The sequence below is a fragment of the Aotus nancymaae genome, unplaced genomic scaffold (genome assembly GCF_030222135.1).
Source record: "Aotus nancymaae isolate 86718 unplaced genomic scaffold, 86718_ANA_hifiasm-v0.15.2.pri h1tg000011l, whole genome shotgun sequence".
Classification (NCBI taxonomy): domain Eukaryota; kingdom Metazoa; phylum Chordata; class Mammalia; order Primates; family Aotidae; genus Aotus; species Aotus nancymaae.
This window is the reverse complement of record NW_026988422.1, coordinates 23,106,298-23,129,775: the sequence shown is the minus strand read 5'-3', so window position 1 is coordinate 23,129,775 and position 23,478 is coordinate 23,106,298. Positions and strand designations below refer to the sequence as shown.

At 37.1% G+C, this 23,478-nt stretch overlaps 1 protein-coding gene across 6 annotated transcripts in view; it reads right to left on the bottom strand.

The window, feature by feature from the left end:
- The window catches only part of HECTD1 (HECT domain E3 ubiquitin protein ligase 1), a 91,656-nt gene that overhangs the window by 10,701 nt on the left and 57,477 nt on the right, over positions 1-23,478 (bottom strand). For 2 of the 6 annotated variants that reach the window (XM_021674898.2, XM_064374701.1), the window contains 15 exons: positions 22,962-23,096; positions 21,894-22,033; positions 21,296-21,619; positions 19,625-19,791; positions 19,355-19,531; positions 15,077-15,913; positions 14,172-14,393; positions 11,030-11,163; positions 9,315-9,437; positions 7,621-7,777; positions 3,840-4,062; positions 1,737-1,791; positions 1,323-1,505; positions 718-925; positions 545-630 (listed from right to left, as the gene is read on the bottom strand). In XM_021674898.2, coding sequence (XP_021530573.1) covers positions 545-630; positions 718-925; positions 1,323-1,505; positions 1,737-1,791; positions 3,840-4,062; positions 7,621-7,777; positions 9,315-9,437; positions 11,030-11,163; positions 14,172-14,393; positions 15,077-15,913; positions 19,355-19,531; positions 19,625-19,791; positions 21,296-21,619; positions 21,894-22,033; positions 22,962-23,096 — 3,171 coding nt within the window. The remainder of the gene's footprint in view (positions 1-544; positions 631-717; positions 926-1,322; positions 1,506-1,736; positions 1,792-3,839; positions 4,063-7,620; positions 7,778-9,314; positions 9,438-11,029; positions 11,164-14,171; positions 14,394-15,076; positions 15,914-19,354; positions 19,532-19,624; positions 19,792-21,295; positions 21,620-21,893; positions 22,034-22,961; positions 23,097-23,478) is intronic. The other 4 variants (XM_064374697.1, XM_064374698.1, XM_064374699.1 and 1 more) reach the window with 4 other exon arrangements.

Here is a 23,478-nt window from a genome sequence, read left to right as displayed (position 1 = left end):
TGAATTAACAAATAAAAATGTCTTAGTGCTATAAGGCAATTAATTAATTAATTTTGAGACAGAGTCTCACTCTGTTGCCCAGGCTGGTGTGCAGTGGTGCAATCTCAGCTCACCGCAGCCTCCACCTCCAGGGTTCAAGCAATTCTCTGGCCCTAGCCACTCAAGCAGCTGGGATTACAGGCATGTGCCACCATACAACAGCTAATTTTTGTATTTTTAGTAGAGACAGGGTTTCGCCATATTGGCCAGGCTGGTCTCCCACTCCTAACCTCTAGTGATCCACCCGCCTTGGCCCCCAAAGTGTTGGAATTACAGGCGTGAGCCACTGCACCTGGCCCTATAAGGCAATTATTTAAAATGACCAAAAAAAAAAAAAAGTCAATTCTAAACCTGTAATTAGGAAATACATGCAAAGGACCATATAGCTCAAATTCCCAATCAGAGGGAAGGGAAAGATGATGAGAGGTAGAAAAGAAAGTAAAGGGAATATTAGGAAAAGTCCAACAGTAACAGAATGAAGAGTTCAGCTATCTGATTTTATTACCTCAATCTGCTGTAATATTTTTGTTGTAATTTTTTTGCTAGTGAATTCATCTGGTGGAAAAGTAAACTGAGGCTGTTCATCACCATCTATAAAATTAATTAATAAAATTAATAAACATATAAACTGACTTGCTTTAAAACTGCTATAGAAATGAAACAAGGCTTCTTACAGACCTTCCTGGGATATTCTTGAATAAGGGTCACTTGCAACTATATACAGAATACGCAGAAGCTGAAGGACATCTTCTACTCCACAAGAGTTCTGTCCATTGCCTGCTTTGGCCTGAGGTTGTTCTTTTGTTAAATTAAGAATATCACTACTTTGAAGAGTAGAAATGGCCCCCTGGTTTAACCCCGACTTTGTTCCATGCTCACAAAAATCCTATAGAAACAATCAGAAAAACTGGCCATTAATTACATTTTCAAGAAAAGCAGTGTATCATTCTATCAGTATTACCATGAAAAGGTTAGAATTTTTAAAAGTGCCTTCTTTTTAAATAAGAACATGACACAAGACGTAAATCAAGGCATTCTAAATCATTAAAATTCCCAAATATAACCATTCTAAGCCATGGTCAAAATGTGTATTCACATTTTGTAGTATGGCTACAAGCCATATTTGAAATTTTGGAATTTGTGCATTAACATTGTTAATTCAACATCATTTAAAAAATTATGTCTCAATGAACTGCTGTTCTTTACTTAAGAAGCTTCCAAAGCTGCAAAACAAAGCACAAAGCCATTTGCAATCAAAATAGTGTTTTGATGCCAATATATACCTTATATGCAGCTATGAGCTGAGAACAATTTCTGTTTTTCCTAATACTTTTATTAGTGCCAGTTAATTTCCAGTGGCGCAGGAAAGCAGCGTCTGCATTCTTCTGCAGGTAGGTTATCAAGTCATTCTTTGGTAATTCATCAGTGCCAAGGTACTGCTCCACATGCTCTATAGACCAGCAACCCTACAACAGGAAAAACCAAATGTTGGCCTTTCCCAATTATAAAATCTATGGTATTTCACATGCATTACATGAGGTAGCTTTAAGATCATGCACTTACTCTAATCTAAAGAATTCCATGTTAGTCATTATTCCCTTCAATGTTCAATTGCAATACTGTGCTAGTTTTACTATTTTTCTTCTTCTTTTTACTAAATAGCCAAGAGTAAGACCAATTTTCTAAAAATAACTTACCATTTTTCCATTTTCCTTTTCTTTATCAGAATCCTTCATTTCTCTGTACATGATTCTAAACATGAAGATATTATTCAAGTTAATTCATAAATGATTTGTGATTATTTCCAATAAGGCTTCAATTCTTTAAAAAAATAAAAATAAATGTCCATCCTGGCTATGACGGTGAAACCCCATCTCTGCTAAATATACAAAACAGTTAGCGGGGCGTGGTGGTACGTGCCTGTAGTCCCAGCTACTCGGGAAGCTGAGGCAAGAGAATCACTTGAACCCGGGAGGCAGAGGTTGCAGCACCACTGCACTCCAGCCTGGGTGACAAAGTGAGACTCCGTCTCAAAAAAAAAAAGTCATTCACTAGACATATGCCTACACTGAACATCAAACTCAAAGAGAATTCTTTTTGACTATATTTGTTGTAAAGACAAGGTATTGCTATGTTGTCCATGCTGGTTTCAAACTCCTGGTTCCAATCAATGCTCCTGCCTTGGCTTCCCAAAGTGCTGGGATTACAGGTGTGAGTCATGATACCCAGCCTCAAGGAAGATTTTTAAGAAAAAATATTTGTTAAACATAAGGAAAAGTAGCAGAAACCATATTCTTGAGTTATGATTTATAAATTTAGTATTATTACCAAAAAAGCATGTATCAAATCTAGAAGTTTTAAAGATATGACTGTATCAACTGTTATGCAGCATTAGGTGATTTGGTTTTGTGGAACATCAGAGTACACTTACACAAAACAAAATGGTATAGCCTACTATCTACCTAGGCTATGTGTTATAGCCTATTGCTCCTAGGCCACAAACCTTAATGGTGCATCACTGTACTGAATACTATAGGCAACTGTAACACAATGGTATCTGTGTATCTAAACATAGAAAAGGTACAGTAAAAATATATTTTTTAATTTTATGAGACCCCTGTCATACATGGTCCATCACTGACTGAAAGGTTGTTATGTAGCACATGGCTTTAACTGTTGTAAAAATACAATGGGATAAGAAACAGGTTCTCTATGTCTAGATGGAAAGAAGGATAGAAATAACAATGATCAGGAGTGCTTATGTTCAAATAAGGCAGTTGAGATCAATGTTTAAACTGCAATAAAAATTAAAGGGAGGTTTTCCTAGCTCTTGGGAAGTTGGGGGGAAAAAAATGAAGGGAGGGAAAATACCATTATGATTTTCTGTTCTATCTCAAAAGGACCTACATTACTTTTATTGGCCATTGTATAAGATTATCAGTGATGTTAAGAGAACATCATGATTATAATTATTTATATTATTAAATAATAGTTACTTTAAACATAACATTTATTGAACACTTAATACATTCTAGGGAGTACTGAAAACACTTTGCAGGTCAAGCAGAGGCTCAACACCTATAATACGAGCATTTGGGAGGCTGAGGCGGGCAGATCACTTGAGCTCAGAAGTTCAACACCAGCATAAGGCAACGTGATGAAAATTCCATCTCTACAAAAAATACAAAAATTAGCTGGGCCTGGTGGCACACACGTGTAGTCCCAGCTACTCAGGGGACTGAGGTGGGAAAATCACCTGAGTCTGTGGAGTTTGAGGCTGCAGTGAGCCATGATCACACCACTGCACTCCAGCTTGGGCAACAGAGAGAGACCTTGTCTCAGAAAAAAAGAAAACACTTTACACGTTATTAATTCATTAATTCCTTACAAACACTCTCATTTTATAGATTAGGAATGTGAGGCACAAAACAGTTAAATAAATTTACCCTAAGTAATTGATAATTATTTGTTGAATGAACAAAGGCAGGTGTTAACCCACACACCCCCAAAATAAAGAACAGAAATAAGATATTTAGTGCTCACACATGATCTTAGTCAAAGAATTCAAATAACGCTCTTTTCAACAATTACATAAGAAGCTAGTGTAGACTATAAATGTCCTTCTAGTTCTAAAACTTAATTGTTCTACACCAAGAGTCCCAAACACTATTATCTGTTCCTGCAAGCCAAGAGAATAAAAAACAAATCTTTTCTGTTCCAATAATCCAAAATAAACACCATATTTCTTGGTTCATACACTATGACATTATCTACCAAAATATTAAGTTAAAATTTCTTACGTGTATGTAGGCTCCCAAATACGCCTAAGTTTATCTGATTTCACATTGCCATTACAGGACAACTGAAGCAATTTTTGTACATAGTAAAAGATGGTTGATCTGAAATTAGTGAGTGGTAATTCAACTTCACGAGTCGTTCCAAGACCTGTTACTTTCAAAGTGAGGGCTAATCGAGGTGACGGAGTACATTCGACTTCTTCCAAGAGCTCTGAATGAGGTGTCCCTAAAAATTTGGAAGATGTGTGAAAAACAATTATACTAAAACAAGCAGTCTGGAAAGGATACTACACTAGGCAACAACGCTACATGAAATTCAAACTCCTCGGCCACACATCAGCTAAAGGATGTCAGCTACTTAAGACTCTCTAGACTTCAACATTTTTGTTTTCTGTTTCTTTTTTTGAGATGGAGTCTTGCTCTGTGGCCCAGGCTGGAGTGCAGTGGTGCAATCTCAGCTCACTGCAACCTCCACCTCCCGGGTTCAAGCAATTGTCCTGTGTCAGCCTCCTGAGTTAGCTGGAATTATAGGTGCTCAATACCACACCCGGCTAATTTTTGTATTTTTAGTAGAGACAGTGGGGTTTCACTATGTTGGCCAGGCTGCTGTCAAACTCCTGACCTCAAGTAATCCATCCACTTCAGCCTCCTAAAGTACTGGGATTACAGGCAAGAGCCACTGCACCCAGCCTGTTTTGTTTCTTTTTTAATGAGAATAATTACACCTATGTTACTGAAAGAGTGCTAGAACAGAAGAGATGTGTATAATATAGAGCTCATTTTTATTTGAAAATAATACTAACTGTATCAATACTTAGAAAACATTTTAATTTTATAAATGATGCCAGGAGCAGTGGCTCACACCTGTAATCCCAACACTCTGGGAGGCTGAGGTGGGTAGATCACTTGAGGTCTGGGGTAGACCAGCCTGGGCAACATAGTGAAACCCGTCTCTACTAAAAATGCAAAAATTAGCTGAATACGGTGGTGCCCACCTGTAGTCCCAGCTACTCAGGAGGCTAAGGCCAGAGAATCACTTAAACCTGGGAGTGGAGGTTGCAGTGAGCCAAGATCACCACCCCTGCACTCCAGCCTGGGTGACAGAGCGAGACTCCATCTCAAAAAATTTTTTTTTTGTAAATGAGAAAACTAAAATTATCCATACTCAGAAAAAACAATATACTCTAGGCCAACCTTTTATCACACTGAATAACTGGATCATGAATAACTGGATGTGTCAACATTTTATCACACTGAATAACTAGATCACAAGGTAAACATATATACACACACAAATATAGTTTTATAATGTATTTGGTGGCAAATGCTCTCCTTTTTTATTAGCTCATGAATGTTTTCTTCATTATCTTATTTTTTATTTTTTACTTTTTAAAATTTCAAATAGAAGTTGAGAGATACTTGGAGAGAATGTTTTCTTCATTATCATGATAGTCTTCTAAATATTATTTCTTTCACTGCACAATATCTCACTCTACCTAACAAGACATATTCCTGTTACTGGACATAATTAAGGTCATTTCCAATTTTTTGAAAATATAAATACTTCTGTAGTCATCTATGTGTACAAAACTGGGTACAGAGCTAATATTTAAAATTACCAGTGGCAAAAACACTTTATCAGAAGATACAAAATACACTGGCAAAGAGCTCTACAAAAAGTTTGTGCCTATTTATACTCTCTAGAATGTGGTTTCCTTTTTTGTAATTTATTTTTTTTTCTCTGAGCTCTAAAGAAACAAGGTTTTCCTTTTTGAAGGGACCTTAGAACAAACATCTTGATACAGTCTATCTATCCTTACCAAAGAACATTTATACTACAGAGTATACTTACTTTAATATTTAATACAGGTATCTTTCTATCAGCTAAAAAATATCCTCCACACACTAAATTAATTGACAAATTCAATCTTTGTTAAGGATAATATACTGATTATAATAGCTGACATTTATTGAGGCACATATCAGGCAGCATGCTAAGTACTTTACATACCTTACTTAATTTAAGCATTTTTTTTTTTTTTTTTTTTTTTGAGACAGAGTCTCACTCCGTCACCAGGCGCCAGACTGGAGTGCAGTGGCGCGACTTTGGCTCACTGCAACCTCCGCCTCCCAGATTCAAGCAATTCTCCTGCCTCAGCCTCCCGAGTAGCTGGGACTACAGGCGCTCACCACCACACCCAGCTAATTTTTTTGTATTTTTAGTAGAGACGGGGTTTCACCATGTTGGCCAGGATGGTCTCGATCTCTTGACCTCGTGATCTGCCCACCTCGGCCTCCCAAAGTGCTGGGATTACAGGTGTAAGCCACAGCGCCCGGCCTAATTTAAGCTTTTTAACTACCTTGTCAAACAGGGACCTTTATTCCCTCATGTAACAGATGAAGAAATTCAAGCTTAGATAGTTTTGGTGACTTGCCCAATGTATCAGTTTCCTACTGCTGCTATAAAATATTACCACAAATTGGGTGGTTTAAAAGAACACAAATTGGTCAGGTGCAATAGCTCATGCCTATAATCTCAGCACTTTGGGAGGCTGAGGTGGGGCGGGTGACTTGAGGTCAGAAGTTTGAGACCAGCCTGGCCAACATGGTGAAACCATGTCTCTACTAAAAATACAAAAATTAGGCAGGTGTGGTGGCGAGTGCCTATAATCCCAGCTACTCAGGAGGCTGAGGCAGGAGACTCCCTTGAACCCGGGAGGTTGCAGTGAGCTGAGACTATGCCACTGCACTCCAGCCTGGGCAACAGAGCGAGACTCCATCTCAAACAAAAACAAAAAATTAGCTGGCCATGTTGGTGTGTGCCTCTAATCCCAGATACTCAGGAGGCTGAGGCAGGGGAATCCCTTGAACCCAGGGGTTGGAGGTTGCACTGAGCTGGGATTGTGCCATTGCACTCCAGCCTGGGCAACAGAACAAGACTCCATCTCAAAAAAACCAAAAAACAAACAACAAAAAACCCACCATAAATTTACTATCTCACAGTTCTAGAGGTCAAATGCCTAAAATAGATCTGCAGGGCTTCATTCTTTCTAGAGGCTCTAAAGGAGAATCTGTTTCCTTGCCTTTTCTAGCATCAAGGGGCTGCCCACATTCCTTGGGTCACTGTCGTCATCACTCTGACTCCTGTTTCCTTAGTTACATGTCCTTCTCTGACTCCTCTCTCTTGTCCACTGTGTCCGCCTGGATGATCCAGAATAATCTCCCCTTCTCAAGAGCCCTAATTAAGTCTCTTTTGCCTGCTGTGATAATATATTCATAAGTTCCACAGGTTAGAACCTGAATGTTTTTGGGGTGCAATTAGTATGCCTACCACATTCTATAACAGAGTTGTAAGATATAAGGTTGTCACCTGGGCCAACTGACTCTAGAAGGTGTAACTGTAACCACTGGACAGGCTTTCAAAGTTGAGAGCAATAAATCCTTAGGAATTTTGATCCAGTAGAAAATACAATAAAAATTTCCCACCTTTAAATGGGACTTTGCTTTAAAAATTGCACAAATACATGTTGGTTTTTAAAATTTGAAATAATTTGTAATTTGCTCCTTTAAAAATACTTGTACTTTTTAAATAATTTGTGGCTGACTAAAAACATATTTTTATAACCTGTGACTAAAAACATATTTTTATAACCTGCATAGAGAAGCCTAAAAAAAATTTTTTATAACATGCATACACAAGCAGCACCTTACTTTTCAAAGTATATATAACTATCTGATGATAATATCTATTCAAATTAATTCACAAAACCAAAACATCCTATACCTGGGGGTGGTATTTCTAGATCAGTTGTCTGCTGAACATTAGTACGACCAGGCCTAGGATCAAAGGCAGGAACCAATGCAGAAAATTGTCTCTTTAGCACATAATCATCATCCCATGTTCTCCGGCGTCCTCCTTTAGTTTCGTACTCCTCTTCTTCCTATCAAAATAAAATTCCACACACAGTCAAACATAAGATGCAAAATTTCACTGTTGCAAAACAATGTATTAGTTCTTCAGAACTACTGCATTTCCTTAGCCATATTTTTTAAATCCAAAATGAGCTAACCTAAACATGTACAGATACATACATTTCTTAATCATTTCAGTTTACCCAAAGTTACATCGGGGATGGTTATACAAATTTACACGTCATCAAATAACAACCATTCACAAACACTGTCAATCTCCTAGCTTTGTTACTGTACTAAAATTAGGTAAGATGAAACTAGTCAATGGGAAAAATTAGGTAAAAGGCACATAAGACCTCTCTGGAGTATTTTTGCAACCTCCTATGAACCTATAAATATTTTAAAGTAAGTTGGTTTTTAAAATGTAAATTACACTTCATACTGAATTACTTACATATCAAATAAAATGCTGGGGAGTTGCTTTTAAGTTACTATGAGGCAGATAGCATGTAAGCACACACATGCACATGCATAGCCCCTTGGTTAAAACACTTAACTAAAACAAATTGACGTTTGACAGCTCTGGTTCCAGAATGTTTGAGTTTGCATCCTGGAACCAAACCTACTATTTTTTTTTTTTTTTTGGAGACAAGGTCTTACTCCGCTGTCCAGGCTGGAGTGCAGTGGCACGATCCTGGCTCACTGCAACCTCTGCCTCCTAGGTTCAAGCGATTCTCCTGCCTCAGGCTCCCTAGAAGCTGAGATTACAGGCACCTGCCACCACACCCAGTTAAGTTCTGCATTTTTAGTAGAGACAGAGTTTCATCATATTGGCCAGGCTGGTCTTGAACTCCTGAGCAGATGATCCACCCACCTCGGCCTCCCAAAGTGCTGAGATTACAGGCTTGAGCTACTGCACCCAACCCAAAACTACTATTATATGTGTGACCTTTAGCAATTACTTCATCAGAAAATTAGGGCCAATAATAACCCTTAAAAGGTTGTTGGAAAGAATTAGTTAATATACATTAAGTATTAAGAACTATGCCAGCCAGGCACAGTGGCTCATGCCTATAATCCTAAGCACTTTGAGAGGCCAACGTGGGCAGATCACTTGAGCCCAAGAGTTCGAGACCAGTCTGGGCAATGAAGCAAAATCCTGTCTCAAACAAAAAAAACAACTCTAGCACTTAGCGATCAATAAGTGTTAGCTACTAATAAACTACTGTTATTTTTGCATCTACTACCACATCTGCTACTACTACTAAAACTACAAATCTTAGAGACTATATATTAATCATTTTAATATATTTTTACTGTTACCCAAAGGCCAAGATAAAGGGGTTTCAAGCATTAAACTCCTGCATGCATTATGTCACAGCAATCATGGATTCTATATTGAATATGGAACCCAACCAGTAGGGGAAGTTTCTTTTTGTAACTGTTTGGTAGCTCCCTCCTCTCACCCCTTCCACAATGCACATTTTTGTAGGTATTTTGGTTGGTGTTTTACTGTGAAAGGAGAAAAAATATATATGGTAGGGAAGATAAACATGAAGATATTACCTGCTCCCCAATAGGTCGGCTCCCTGCTCCAGCAGGTACCTGTGGTAGCTGCGAGGTAACAGCATGATGCGTTACATCAGAGCGGGAGCCAGCTCGACGTTGCAAAGATGGGCGTCTCAGAATCTAAAATAAAACAATGCCAAGAGATATATGTCTAATTATCTGACCCATATGCCCCCATTCAGCCATGACCTGAAAATATTAATCTCTATTAACAAAAGTGTCACCGAAAACTTTTTCATTAGCCATCTTCAGAAAAGTTATGTGTTCAATGTTTTAAATTCATCATGCATTTTATACTAACCTCTTTCATAAGAAATATGCTAAAGTGTTGTGTTTTCTTAGCAACTAAAAGCATTTTTTAAATTTCTTTACCCCATTAAAACTCAACTTATCTTTTTGAAATCTAATAGCATTTTATAAAGAGAAAATTTAAGTATACAGTTAGTTACAATAAAGGGTATTTTTTAGGCACAACTTTCAATTAGAAGACAGTCCTAGTGATTAAATATTGAGAGTTCTGGATCACATTGCCTAGGCTTGAGTCCCCACTCTTCTGCTTAACTCTGATGATAAGGGCAAATTATTATTATTTTTTAATGCCTCTACTTCATTCCTTCATGTGACAATTAATGAGAAAACAGATGGACAACTTCTTTTTGATAAGGGCAAATTATTTTTTTTATGCCTCTATTTCATTCCTTCATGTGACAACTAATGAGAAAACAGATGGACCCTGCTTGCAAAACGAAGGGTACTAAAAACAAACTCCTGGGTCCAAATGATCTTTCCACTTTAGCCTCTTGAGCAGCTGGTGTGTGGCATGGTGGTGCATGAGAGAGCCTGTGGCTCAGGCTGGAGTGCAGTGACGCAATTATAGTGTGCGTGTGTGTGTGTGTGTGTGTCAGAGAGAGAGAGAGAGAGACAGGGTCTCATTCTGTGGCTCAGGCTGGGGGGGTGAGGGTGTGTGTGTGTGTGTGTGTGTGTGTGACAGGGTCTCTTCTGTGGCTCAGGCTGGAGTGCAGTGATGCAATTATAGCTCACTGCAGCCTGGAACTACTAGACCCAAGTGGTTTTCTACCTCAGCCTCCCAAGTAGCCAGGACTACAAGTGTCAAAGTGTGGGACTCACAGGCAGGAGCCACTATTCCCAGCCTAATTTCATACCCTGTTAAGCCTGTTAAAACATCAACATGTGACATTCTAACATTTTTCAAATGTAAGCAACTTATATTCTTTAAATGGAGAATCATAAATGCTCAGATTAAAACTGCTTTTCTTTTTTTTTCCTTTGAGATGGAGTTTCACTCTTGTTACTCAGGCTGGAGTGCAATAGCACGATCTCAGCTCACTGCAACCTCCGCCTCCTGGGTTCAAGCAATTCTCCTGCCTCAGCCTCCTGAGTAGCTGGGACTACAGGCACATGCCACCATGCCCAGCTAACTTTTGTATTTTTAGTAGAGACAGGGTTTCACCATGTTGACCAGGATGGTCTCGATCTCTTGACCTCGTGATCCACCTGCCTTGGCCTCCCAAAGTGCTGGGATTATAGGCGTGAGCCACCGGCCTAAAACTGCTTTTCTTAATTAACCACATTTTTTTAATACAGGTGCCACATTTCCTTGCTTCAAAGTATGATTATGACTCAGCTTTTCCTTTCTTCATTTCAATTATTAACATCCTATCTTTGTGAAGAGAATGGGGTACACTCTCTACCATAACCTCCTCGTATTCTTGGTCCTCCTGATTGTCATCTTCATTCTCATCATCTTCCTCATCTGGCTCAGGTAAGTCCTCATCATCATCGAGCTCAGCCAACAGAGTACTGGCACGGCAGCTATCAAGGAAATCTTGAGAACAAAACCGACAACCTTATGTCAACACAATTAACAAAGCATAACAAAGGAATTCTGCATTTTAGGTTTTTACAAAACAAAAATAAAATCCAAAAGGGACAAGTGTTGCCTTCTGTCACCATATACAAGATGAGTACTGACAGAAGCATGGCAAAAACAAGGGAAAAGGAAAACCATAAACTAAACCTGAATTACAGTATCATAATATAAAAGGATAACCACGTGGACTAAACAAAATCCTATCATCATTCTCTGAATAAGTCAAAGGAAACAGAACATGGCAGAAAAGAGAACACTTTGGAGTTAGTCATTCCTCCAACAAATACCTACTAAGCATACACTATGTGCCAAGAACTGTGTTAGGCACCAGGTATATGAAGTTGTAAACAAAGACATGGTCTGAGTCCCCATGAAGCTCACAGGGAGAGACACATTTAATAAGTAAACAAATGAATATATAAATATAACCTGTAAAAGATCTTATGAGGAGGACAGGCCTGGTGGCTCACCCCTGTAATCCCAGCACTTTGGGAGGCTGAAGCAGGTGGATCACAAGGTCAGGAGATCGAGATCATCCTGGCCAACATGGTGAACCATTGTCTCTACTAAAAATACAAAACAACAGCCAGGGTGCAAGGTGGTGGCATGCGCCTATAGTCACAGCTACTCAGGAGGCTGAGGCAGGAAAATCACTTGAACCTGGGAGGCGGAGGCTGCAGTGAGCCAAGATTGCAACACTGCACTCTTGCCTGGGTGACGGAGTGAGACTCTGTCTCAAAAAAAAAATCTTGGCCAGGCGTGGTGGCTCACACCTGTAATCCCAGCACTTTGGGACGCTGAGGCGGGTGGATCACGAGATCGAGACCATCCTGGCCAACACAGTGAAACCCTGTCTCTACTAAAAATACAAAGAAATTAGCCGGGCGTGGTGGCACGTGCCTGTGGTCCCAGCTACTTGGGAGACTGAGGCGGAAGAATCGCTTGAACCTAGAAGGCAGAGGTTGCAGTGAGCCGAGATTGTGACACTGCACTCCAGACTGGTGACAGAGCAAGACTCTGTCTCAAAAAAAAATCTATTGAGGAAAAATAGAATTAAGTCAATCAGTGAAAAACTGGGCTTAGCTATGTGACCTGGCAGGTTACTTAAAAACAATGACTACTTAAGATAATGCCTATTTACTACGGAATAATATACGTGTCATCATCTTTCATATTATCCATACTATCTAGCACATAAGGAAGTTCAAAAAAACTTGAATCATTTTTATCTCCTTCATTCTTAAGATCTCTTGCCTTCAATGGAGACTGGGTCAAATTACATTGGCCTGCATAAATGAAGATGCTCACAAACTATTCTTCATAAAAACTGAAAAAATGAGGACTTAAGGGATTAAAACAGAAGTTTTTACTAGATTGGGGAAAAAAAGTCAAATATACTATCGGAATTGCACATAGGATAAAAACAAAATACTTCATTTTCCTAAAGACTACCCAGAAGACAATTTATCATTACTCAGAAACTTAAACCTGCAGACCACTGAACCAAATGGTTTTTAGTCCAATAATTACACAGGACTAAATATTCAGTGCCTTTTACTGGATGGCCAGTAGAAGAGGCCTGCCATTATATTTAATTAGTTTCTAAGGTCCACTTTTTTTTTGTTAAATGATTTTCTCAGGTTGACAGGTCTACATTTTTAAAACATTGTAATGCTCTGAAATCAGAATGTATCTTACAATCAATGGCAAGTCAGAATAAAATGCAATGTTTTTAACTTTAGACTTAAAAAAAAAAGTGTGTCTTACAATCAACAACATCTTAAATTTGATAAAATATGTTACCCTTTAACACTTGTAAAGAGCCACCCTGTGATTAACATGATGTGGTAGTATACAAAATAAACCAATTCCACTTGGATTTATGTTTTAAAGAACATAATATAACTTCATATATTGAAATTCTATCTCTGATATGTTACAACTGACAGATACCCACTTTTTTTCTCATCTTCCCTTTTTTACCAGCATTAAAATGCTCTGTATTTCAGAGATTTGACCACATCATAGAATGAAATGTCTCTAAAAACACAACATGGTATGGCATTCATGCCTGTGGTAAGAAAAAACCCACAAAACACAATAAAAGTTTGCACTGCATATACAGATGGTATAAGACTGATGTTATTCTGATCCTTCACCCCAGCAGTCTTAAACAGTCTACCAGCTTTAAGAATATAAAAAAGAAAATCTTCTATCATATGTTCTGACTTACAAGTAGGAGCTAAATCTTTGGTACATATGGACATCAAGATGGGAACAGTAGATACTAGCAACTCCAAAAGGAGTGCAGGAGTGGGCAAGGGCTGAAAAACTTCCTATTGGGTACTATGTTCACTATCTGAGTGACAAGATTAACAGAAGTCCAAACCTCAACATCATGCAATATACCCTGTAACAAACCTGCACATGTATCCCCTGAATATAAAATAAAAATTATATTTAAAAAAATTTCATCACTAACACTAAATTAAGTCTAGTCAAACCTAACGATAAAATTTTAAAGCCAACCAGTAACTCTTAACTTTTTTTTTTTTTTTTAAGACAGAGTCTCATTCTGTCGCCCAGGCTGGAGTGCAAATGGCACAATCTTGGCTTAGTGCAACCTCCGCCTCAAGAGTTTCAAGCGATTCTCCTGCCTCAGCCTCCTGAGTAGCTGGGATTACAGGCGTGTGCCACCATGCCTCACTAATTTTCTTTTGTATTTTTACTAGAGACGGGGTTTCACCATATTGGTCAGGCTTGTCTCAAACTCCTGACCTCAAGTGATCTACGTGCCTCAGCCTCCCAAAGTGCTGGGATTACAGGCGTGAGCTACCACGCCTGGCCCAAAGATTCCATATTTATATCTTTAAGCAAAAGTTTAAAAATATCCCAGGAGAAAACATTAATAAAAGCATCATTATGTAAGTATCTAAATACTTTGATTTTAAATTATAACTTACCATATAAAGAATATTCTGCTTCCTGACCTGTGTCACTCTCACTGGAGGTTGATGTGAGGCTGGTGGTTAAAGTATTACTTAATGATTGACCAACTGATAAAACTGTGGTTGCTGTAGCTACATTGCTGCTGCTAGTAACACTGGATGTTGACATAGTCACTGTTGATGTAGTACCAGGTGTGGTCAAATTAGGGAAACTCTGAGCACCCATAAGAGGAGAAGCTAAAGATAAAAATGAAGCAAATCAGTAAAAAGAGGTGAGATTGCAGAAACCTTACAAAAACTAAGTTTTATATTTTTTAAAGAGTGAGATCATAAAACACACTAATAATAAAATGGTTCCTGAAAAGCAACAACTTTGGGAACCCAACTGAAATCCAACTAAAAATTCTTTTTTATAGCACTATTATATTTTTAAATATTATGCCTAACGTTTTTAAAGAAATGAAACAAGCAATCAAATAATTCCCTATGTATTTTCCAAGGGAATTACTTTGACCTGTTAGCAGCTTAGATTGGAATTTGAATTTAAGAAGCTAAGATCCATGTAGAGTCTAAATAAAAGCTATACTCATATGATTCTTTAGTTTCACTGCACTATGATAATATTTAATAGTCATCTATTTCCTCATGCAACTTTGCTTGATTTATCATAAAGGAGTGAAAATCAGAAGTATTGTTTTATCCTTCTAGAATAAGAGGCTCTTTATCATACCTAATCTGAATTCTTAAAATATTATGATTCTAGAGAACTTAACTTCATATTCCTGAAGTGCTAAATTTGATGTAGCTTTATCTAATATGGTTAATGATCTAGTTAAAAACTGTAGCCAGAACAAGAGACCCTACTTTGCATCCCTCCAAGTGGAAAAAGCATTGGGTTCCAGAAGGAAAAGCTCACTTACTTGCTGTGCTCATCACATTCCTCCCCAAAGTATTAGTGTTGTTATCACTGCTGCTTCGGCTTAGATTCATGTTGTTCGTGGCATTAGTCCGTGCTATGTTTGCCACTCTCCTTACAAAACTCTCCAAGCTAGATGTTTCTCTTGAGGACAGGTTAGGTACACTTGCACTAGAGCTCATAGGGGCCCCAGCAGCCAACAAAGAACTCACTGACAGTCTGTTACTTGCTGAAGAGCTAAGAGGTCGTTGTGAAGCTGCTTCTTTATTAGTTAATTCAGATACTGAACTAACATCAGGAGAACTAACACTGACAATTCCCATGGATATTGCACTAGACTCCCCAGGAGTACGAACAGAACTATCAGGACCTAACTTCCTTTCAGCATTTTCACTTCCCGTTTCCGCTGTTAAGGTGCTGGTGCTTGCACTGGAAGATGACCCTACTTCTGTTTGAGGGACGTTTTCAGCAGATGAAAGAACAACAATTGGTTCATGGACATCAGCTCCTGAAACTATACTGTGTTCCATTACAATTTCTGATCTCCGTTCCGTTTTGGTCGAACCCAAGCTGATGTCGCTGCTACTGGCCACGCTACACACAGAACTGCTGCTTCCTTTTCTACTTGAGGAGCCTGCAGCAGCAGATGTCTTGTCTGGACAGTTGTTTTTCACCAAGCTGCTCCATGATTGCGTTGTGCCTGAAACAGTGGATGAAACAGGTTTGGGTGATGCCACTGTATCAGGGTCGTACCCTGGTGCAAGCTTGAGGTCAAATTTTCCTTCTGCGCCCATACGGTAAGAGTTTGAGCCACCAGCATCCCAGGTGACATCAATCCAGCCTGGAAAGGGACAGGAGTTTGTGAGACCCAGCAGAAAGCAGATAGGAGCGTGTCAGACAGTAGCTCCACAATATGGGATCAGTTTTTCATCAGTGCTGTCCTTTTCTGAATTTCTATAGTCAATCAAGGTCTGCCAACTAAAATATATGCAAATTTTTGGACTCGATTATTTGACTATATGACTAGCTATCTGAAAGTCTATATTATTTAACTCTCATGATAAAAAATATATTAAGGACAAGAAATATGTACTGTATACAAGGTTTCTGGGAAATGTTTAAAGTTCTTCCTTTTATTTCCCTTATTTCTGAACTCAGTCTATGACATTTAAAAGCAATGTAAGGGTTATGTTTAAATATACTGGGTTATTTTTCATTTTTAAAATTATTCGATTTTTAGAGATGAGGTCTTGCTATATTGCCCATGCTAGTCTTGAACTCCTGGGCTTAAATGATCCTCCCATCTCAGCCTCTTGGGTAACTGAGATTTCAGATGTAAGCCACTGCACCTGGCTTGGTTACTTCTTAAATGGAAGAACCGTTTAAGAACTTTAAGACTGATATACATGGTAAAACTGCCACTTCAGCAAGTAAACAGAATCTAAGTAAAAGTTTTTAAATTGCTAAAGATAATTACGTGTAGTCAAATGTTCTTTCTAGAAAAACATGCCACCTTACCGTTAATTTCTTACCATTAATTTGGGCTAATCTCTTAAAATATTCATATATAATTACAGAAATTTTAGGTCACTAGCTCAAATAAAACACTAAAGTTAGCATTTCGGTTGTGTTCTCAAAGTTCAGTGGTTCCTTGGTTCTCTTGTATTAAATAATCAAGTTCAATAAATTTGAATAAGCACAGAAAATTCTAAAGAAAATTTAAAGAGCATACTGAGCCCTTTTATTAGAAACTGTCTGCTAAAGCTAGTAACATGTACAGAACTAATGAGCATAATGATATTCAATCTATATATTTACTTGTAGTTGAAAAATAATACTTATTCTTTTTTTAAAAAGGTAATTAACTTCCAAAAGCAAAAAAAAAATTGTCTATTAAAAGGAAATTAACAGAAATTTTACAAGCTTATTTTAGTGTTATAAGCTAACTATTTCAGGGAAAAACATAAGATATCAAAAGCATCTTTATTAAAGTATAACATGCCTTTATAAAGTTCTTACCCACACATAAAAGGGGCCCAAGCTCACATACGCACCCATCCACACACCCAGATGCCCACCCACGCATACACCAAGTTCATATATGTTTATGATGGCACTCAGAGGGAAATAATATTGAATTACCTGTGGGGATTATCTGCATAGGTGTTCTTTGAAAGGAAAAGTAACTGCCCCAAATCTATATAAGTAGTTTAGATGAGATTTTTCAATTGCCTCTATTTTTTTCTGTATGCTGAAAAAATCTCTGAAGAACCAACATTTAACTATCTCTTCTGCTACACAGAAATGTATGAGAAAATGAAAAGGTTCAAAAACATATCCCAATCTCAAATAAAAATGACTTTTGTATTGTATTAATTGGCCCAAAAAAATACTCTCTCAACTCCTTCTATACCCAAAAGACAGACAAAAAAAATAGAGTCAGTAATGACTAGCCATCATTAGAAATGGTTGGGTTAAGCATTTGAAAGCTAAGAACCCTCTTTGACATAGAGACTGAAAGGCATAACTTGATGGAAACAGCCATGTTGGCTAGCCAAAACTAAATTTCTACATTTGTCAGATCAGCAAAAATAGGCCTTTCTTGAATGCTAAACTCTGAAATTAACATTCTATGCTAGATTTTTTTTCCCCATCTGTGGTTGCTAATAATAATAATTATAATAATCACTCAAAATATTCAGGTTTACAAGTTAGCACTCCCTCATAGGGAGGTGCCATACCTCACAGTTCAAATGTATTATATACATCAGTAACATTATACTGACATGTAATTGCAATGTACTATGCAGCAAAATGATTCAAGAAGAAAAATAACCTACAGTGTCCATTTACCTTTGTATAGGCAATTGCTTAAGTTTCTCTGCTTTTAACATTTGTACTTCAATAAAATGCTTATGTGTGTATAGGAACATCACAGTGTAAGATGCTGCTGCTCCAGGCACAAAGTATTAAAATTATTTTGTGAAGACTGGTGGTTGTATTAAAACTTTTGTCCCATTATATCTTGGAAAAAAAAAAAAAGATTCTAATTTCTCTATGCAATTGCTTCAACTGACTCCATCCCAAGAAAAAAGAACTACATTCACATGTTTCTAACTAGCCTCTTCCTATCAAGTCACATACTTCAAGGCCAAAACAATTACAGGAAATAGAATAGTAATTTTTTAATAAGAATCATCAAGATGCCTAAAAACAAGAAAATGTGAAATTTCTGAGTTGAATGGTACAACTGACGTCTCAACTATTACTGGTATTTATGAATTTTAGGTCACTGTAAACCTGTTTGGATTACCATGCTTTATAATTATGGAATGATACTACATAAATATGTTTGGCAGTAAAATAATTCAAGGAATAGAATCTTAAAAGCAATATAAACAGAGTTTATTTCAACACATAAATGTCTTTACCACATAAAAGATGAAATTAAATGTCAGTCATTCTCCTAAGCACTGTCATATTTATTCTAGTTCTTTAAATATGTGATAAGTTGAGAATATAAACATTTTACTTTCTTTAATGCTAAAAATTGATACAAAATTGATGAAAACAAACCCAATGCTGTCTAGGCAAATTATGTGCTAATAAATCAGCCTCATAGTTTGAAGAAAACAATTAGCCACTATAGTTACTTTGAAGTTAATAGCAATTTATTAAGTTGATGACTTTGGTAAACTGTGCAGCATCAAAGAAACTTGATTCACATAGTAACACTTACATAAAACATGAAAGTTCAAACTCCCAAAAAAGCAGGTAGGCTGAGAAACATTTTGAAATAATAATAAACTACTAACAGATAAAGAGACGATGTTTCTTATTCCATGCTTTATTAAAAAATAATAAGTAAAAATGCTAATCCTTTTTTTTCTACCTGATTTATGGTACCATAAAAATTACTGCCTGATTCCTCTGAGACTAACAAGATAAAGCATAAGAGTCTTAAATAAATAAAAGCAATTAAAATAAAATTCACAGTAAGCTTGAGAATAATAAACTAGGGAAAAAAACCGAAGTGTGTCTTTAAGATACTCAACTTACACTAAGCTTGATCACTTCCCAAAATATTACCAGTAAGTTTCTAGTCAAAACCCATGAACTTAAAATTTTTCCTTATTTTCTTTATATTTTCCATTTATAATGTGATATCAACAGTTCTTCTACATAGTGCTCATACATTTATGCAATTTATAAATTATCTCAACATAAAAGAAAAAAATTTAACTACCAGTTTTCTTCACAATAGTGCAGAGCACCTACTCACCATTGTGTAGTTCTCCTGTGACAGTGCCTTCTCCCTGTGGGCTGCCATCCTGATCTCGCCATTTCCAATCCAGGCCTCTGATAACACGAGCTCCTGGAACCATGTATTTTAGAACTTGGGAGCGTACTAGACGTCTCTGTCGTCGAAGATTAGCTTCTGCTTCTTTAGCTGCTTTCCCTGTCAGATAGAAATTAGAGAAATAAAAACCAATCACTTTTTACAAAAGTAATTGTTTTAGTAAGTTAGAAAAGCATCCTATCATCTCTTTACCTAGCTGATCTTCACATACTCCATTTACAGTGCCATAAAGTTCAAATCCAGATAGTGAGAGGTAGTGTGTTTGTCCACTGGCATTTTTCCCCATCTGTTTAATTCTCACATGTCTCCACCCTTGTTTCTCATCCTTTGGTGGATCAAGAGGCCAAGTTGCAGTTGACCTGTTAATATGTTAGAGAAAAAATTATGTAATATTTTAAAACAGATGAAAAAGATATTCAAGATAGAGAAGATTTTTTTATATAACAGAGACCTGTAGAAAAAATAAACTAACTTGCCAGGTGGGGGCAGTGGCTCACACCTGTAATCCCAGAACTTGGGAGGCCGAGGTGGGTGAGTCACCTAAGGTCAGGAGTTTGACCAGCCTGACCAACATGGTGAAACCCTGTCTCTACTAAAAATACAAAAATTAGCTGGGTGTGGTGGCTGGTGCCTGTAATCCCAGCTACTCAGGAGGCTGAGACAGGAGAATTGCTTGAAACTGGAAGGCAGAGGTTGGAGTGAGCTGAGATTGCGCCATTGTGCTCAAGCCTGGGCAACAATAACAAAACTTTGTCTCCAAAAAAAAAAAGAAAAAAGAAACTAACTTTCATATTCACTCAACAGTTCATTACAGGAATCAAGAAATCAAGGGGAAAAAGGAGTTAAGAAAACAAGTTAAAAATGAAATGTTTAAATGTACGATATTGATTTGATCCATAACATTAATGATTTATGATTAATATAATTCAAAGATAAAAGACAAAATGCTGGGTGCAGTGGCATGCCCCTGTTGTCTCAGCTACTTGGATAGCCGAGGTGAGGGGAATCACTTGAGCCCAGGAGTTAGAGAGCAGCCAACATAATGAGACCCCATTCTCTTTAAAAAAAAAAAAAAGATGGTTTACAAAGAGTAAGAGAAATTCTCTGATGATGGAAAAAAAAACTTAACATTTTTTTGCAAAGTTTTAAATAAAGTATTAATATTTTGTCTTCAAAGCTTGAAAGGGGTAAAAACATCACCTATTAATCCTAACGTTAAGAATCTCCTCATACCAGATCCAATGCCGAAAGCAATTTAAGTACCTAATCTACCCCTTGACATGTGCCAAAATGTACAATTAATATTTAGTAGAACTTTTTAGAAGTTACTGACTTGTCTTTTAAAAACTAGTTCAATATATAAAATTTAAGGATAAAAATTTTAAGTGAGCCTTAATTCTACAACCAGCAATAGTCACTGCTAATATGTTAAACATTCCTAAGAATTATGTGATTATATGGAGAGTTTATGGAAAGCTTATTTCACTTTTTTGTTTCCATGAGTGTGTTACGTATGTGTGTATGCATATATGTATATATATGTGTGTGTGTGTGTGTATATGTATAGATAGCCATATACCAATTTTTAAAATAAATATTCATAGCTTCTCAGCCGTTTGGCTAAGATCCAGTGTAAAATATATACTCAGCTCAGCTTTCTCCTATTTAATCTAAACCCTTTGACAAAGTTTTAGTCAAGTCAGTGTTTCAAACTTTTAATGCCTAGAGTATCAAGTGATTTGTTTTTAGAAAGAAAATTTTGCTTCAATATTTCACAAAGAAGAGAGCTCTAGAGTATAAAATTATAAAAATAAACAAAGCTCTTTACTGAGTTTTCCAACTTGCAAAGACTCCTCAACTAACCCTGGTTCATTGAGACTGCAGTCATCAACATGGGTATACAAAGAAGTCCAGTTCTGTCCATCTTTGGATACCTGGAAAACCCAATTTCTCAAGGCAGACCTTCCATAACCACGAGCATGACGAAGTGTATATGCTGATGGTATCACCCAGAGGCCCAGATCTATGGCAAACCAAGCATTCTTATCATCATTGCTATGACAATTTAAAGCTGAATTATCACGACTTAGTATGTCTTCCAAGCGGCCATAAGGTAGATTTCTTCCTTCTGATGACGTTACTACTACAAGTCCATAGGCAGCTGGATTTACCCATTCATAAGCAGTTCTATACAAAAATAAAGAAAAATTAGCAAATAACAATGTTAAGATAATTTCATTTTCACAAGGTTTTAAATTAAAATTATATACAATACTAGAATTAGGAATTTAGACATTTTTTCCTCATAAAAAGTAATTTGGATAATCTTAACTTCTACCTGCAAGTCAAAATTCCTTAAGCCACAGAATACTCAGAGTGTTAATAATTTTATTCTACTTCCCAGAATTCTTTTATCAGGTGAATATGGTCACTCCAGCTTTAAGTAGAATGACTGACTTACTTTGCATTTGTCCCAATCCAGTAAATGATTCCATTTTCATCAAAATCATGTTGGTGCCGAAATACAAAATTTTGTCCTTCTCTTAATTTTCGAACAAAAACAAACGAAGATCGGTCAAAATCATACCACTGTTTTGCTACCTAAACCAAAGAAAATATGAAAGACAGTCACCTTAATAATGCTATTTTCGAGCATGTTACCTACCTTTTTCCTAGCTCTTTAATGTGAATTGTTTATTATAACAAAAGCTCATTTAAAAATATGCAAAAAATACCAAGAAAAATAAAAAGTCCTACAACCAAAGCACCCCACAATTAATAATCACATAGTATTTCTTTAGTTTATTATTTCAATGAATAGGATAAAACAAACTCTTTTTTTTTGAGACGGAGATTCGCTCGTTACCCAGGCTGGAGTGCAACGGCGCAATCTCAGCTCACTGCAACCTCCGCCTCCTGGGTTCAAGCAATTCTCTGGCCTCAGCCTCCCGAGTAGCTGGGACTACAGGCGCGCACCACCATGCCCAGCTAATTTTTGTATTTTTAGTGGAGACGGGGTTTCACCATGTTGACTAGGATGGTCTCAATCTCTTGACCTCGTGATCCACCCGCCTCGGCCTCCCAAAGTGCTGAGATTATAGGCGTCAGCCACCGCGCCCGGCCCATTACAAATTCTTGATCATACTGTATAAAAACATTTTTCTGTTATCATTAGTCTTTATACATTTTTATGGCCATATAATATTCAAATTAATAGAAATAATTATCATACACAATTGTCAATTAAAATAAATTTAACTTTTTAATATGAATAATTATCTATTTAACATTAATTTATTGATTGGAATTAAGGTTTTTGCTTTCAATAGTACAAAACCATAATAAACAACTTCATGTAGAAAGCATTTATAGTCTATATAAGATTATCTTAAAATCAGTTCTAAAAATGGAATTCGTAAGCCAAAGTGTATTATCATAACTCTGGATGTATACTTCCCAAATTACTATTCTAAAGGGCTAAACCACAGCTCAGAATGCTTATTTCACCATGCTCTTGCCAGAAGCTCACCATTTTCAAAAGGTACTGTTCCAGAGATTCAACTGTAGCCAAAGGTTCCATCTTTAACATTCTGCCAGTCCTGTCAATCAATGCAGTTTCACCAGGTGCACGTTCCAACCGAAATCGTAATCTCCTTGTAAGTATCTACACAAAAACAATCAAACTAGTTTAGAAAACGTCTTGGTTTTTCTCAGAATTTTTCTCAGAATTGTAAAAAATGATACATCCTCAAACTGAGATTTATTAAGTATAAACATAGTGGAATTATGAACAAATACCTGTTTTCTATCAAACATTCTTTTAAATATTATTTATTTATTTATTGAGACGGAGTCTCACTCCGGCGCCAGGCTGGAGTGCAGTGGCGCAATCTCGGCTCACTGCAACCTCTGCCTCCTGGGTTCCGGCAATTCTCCTGCCTCAGCCTCCCAAGTAGCTGGGTTTATAAGCACCTACCACCCATGTCCAGCTAAGTTTTTGTATTTTTAGTAGAGACGGGATTTCACCATGTTGGCCAGGATGGTCT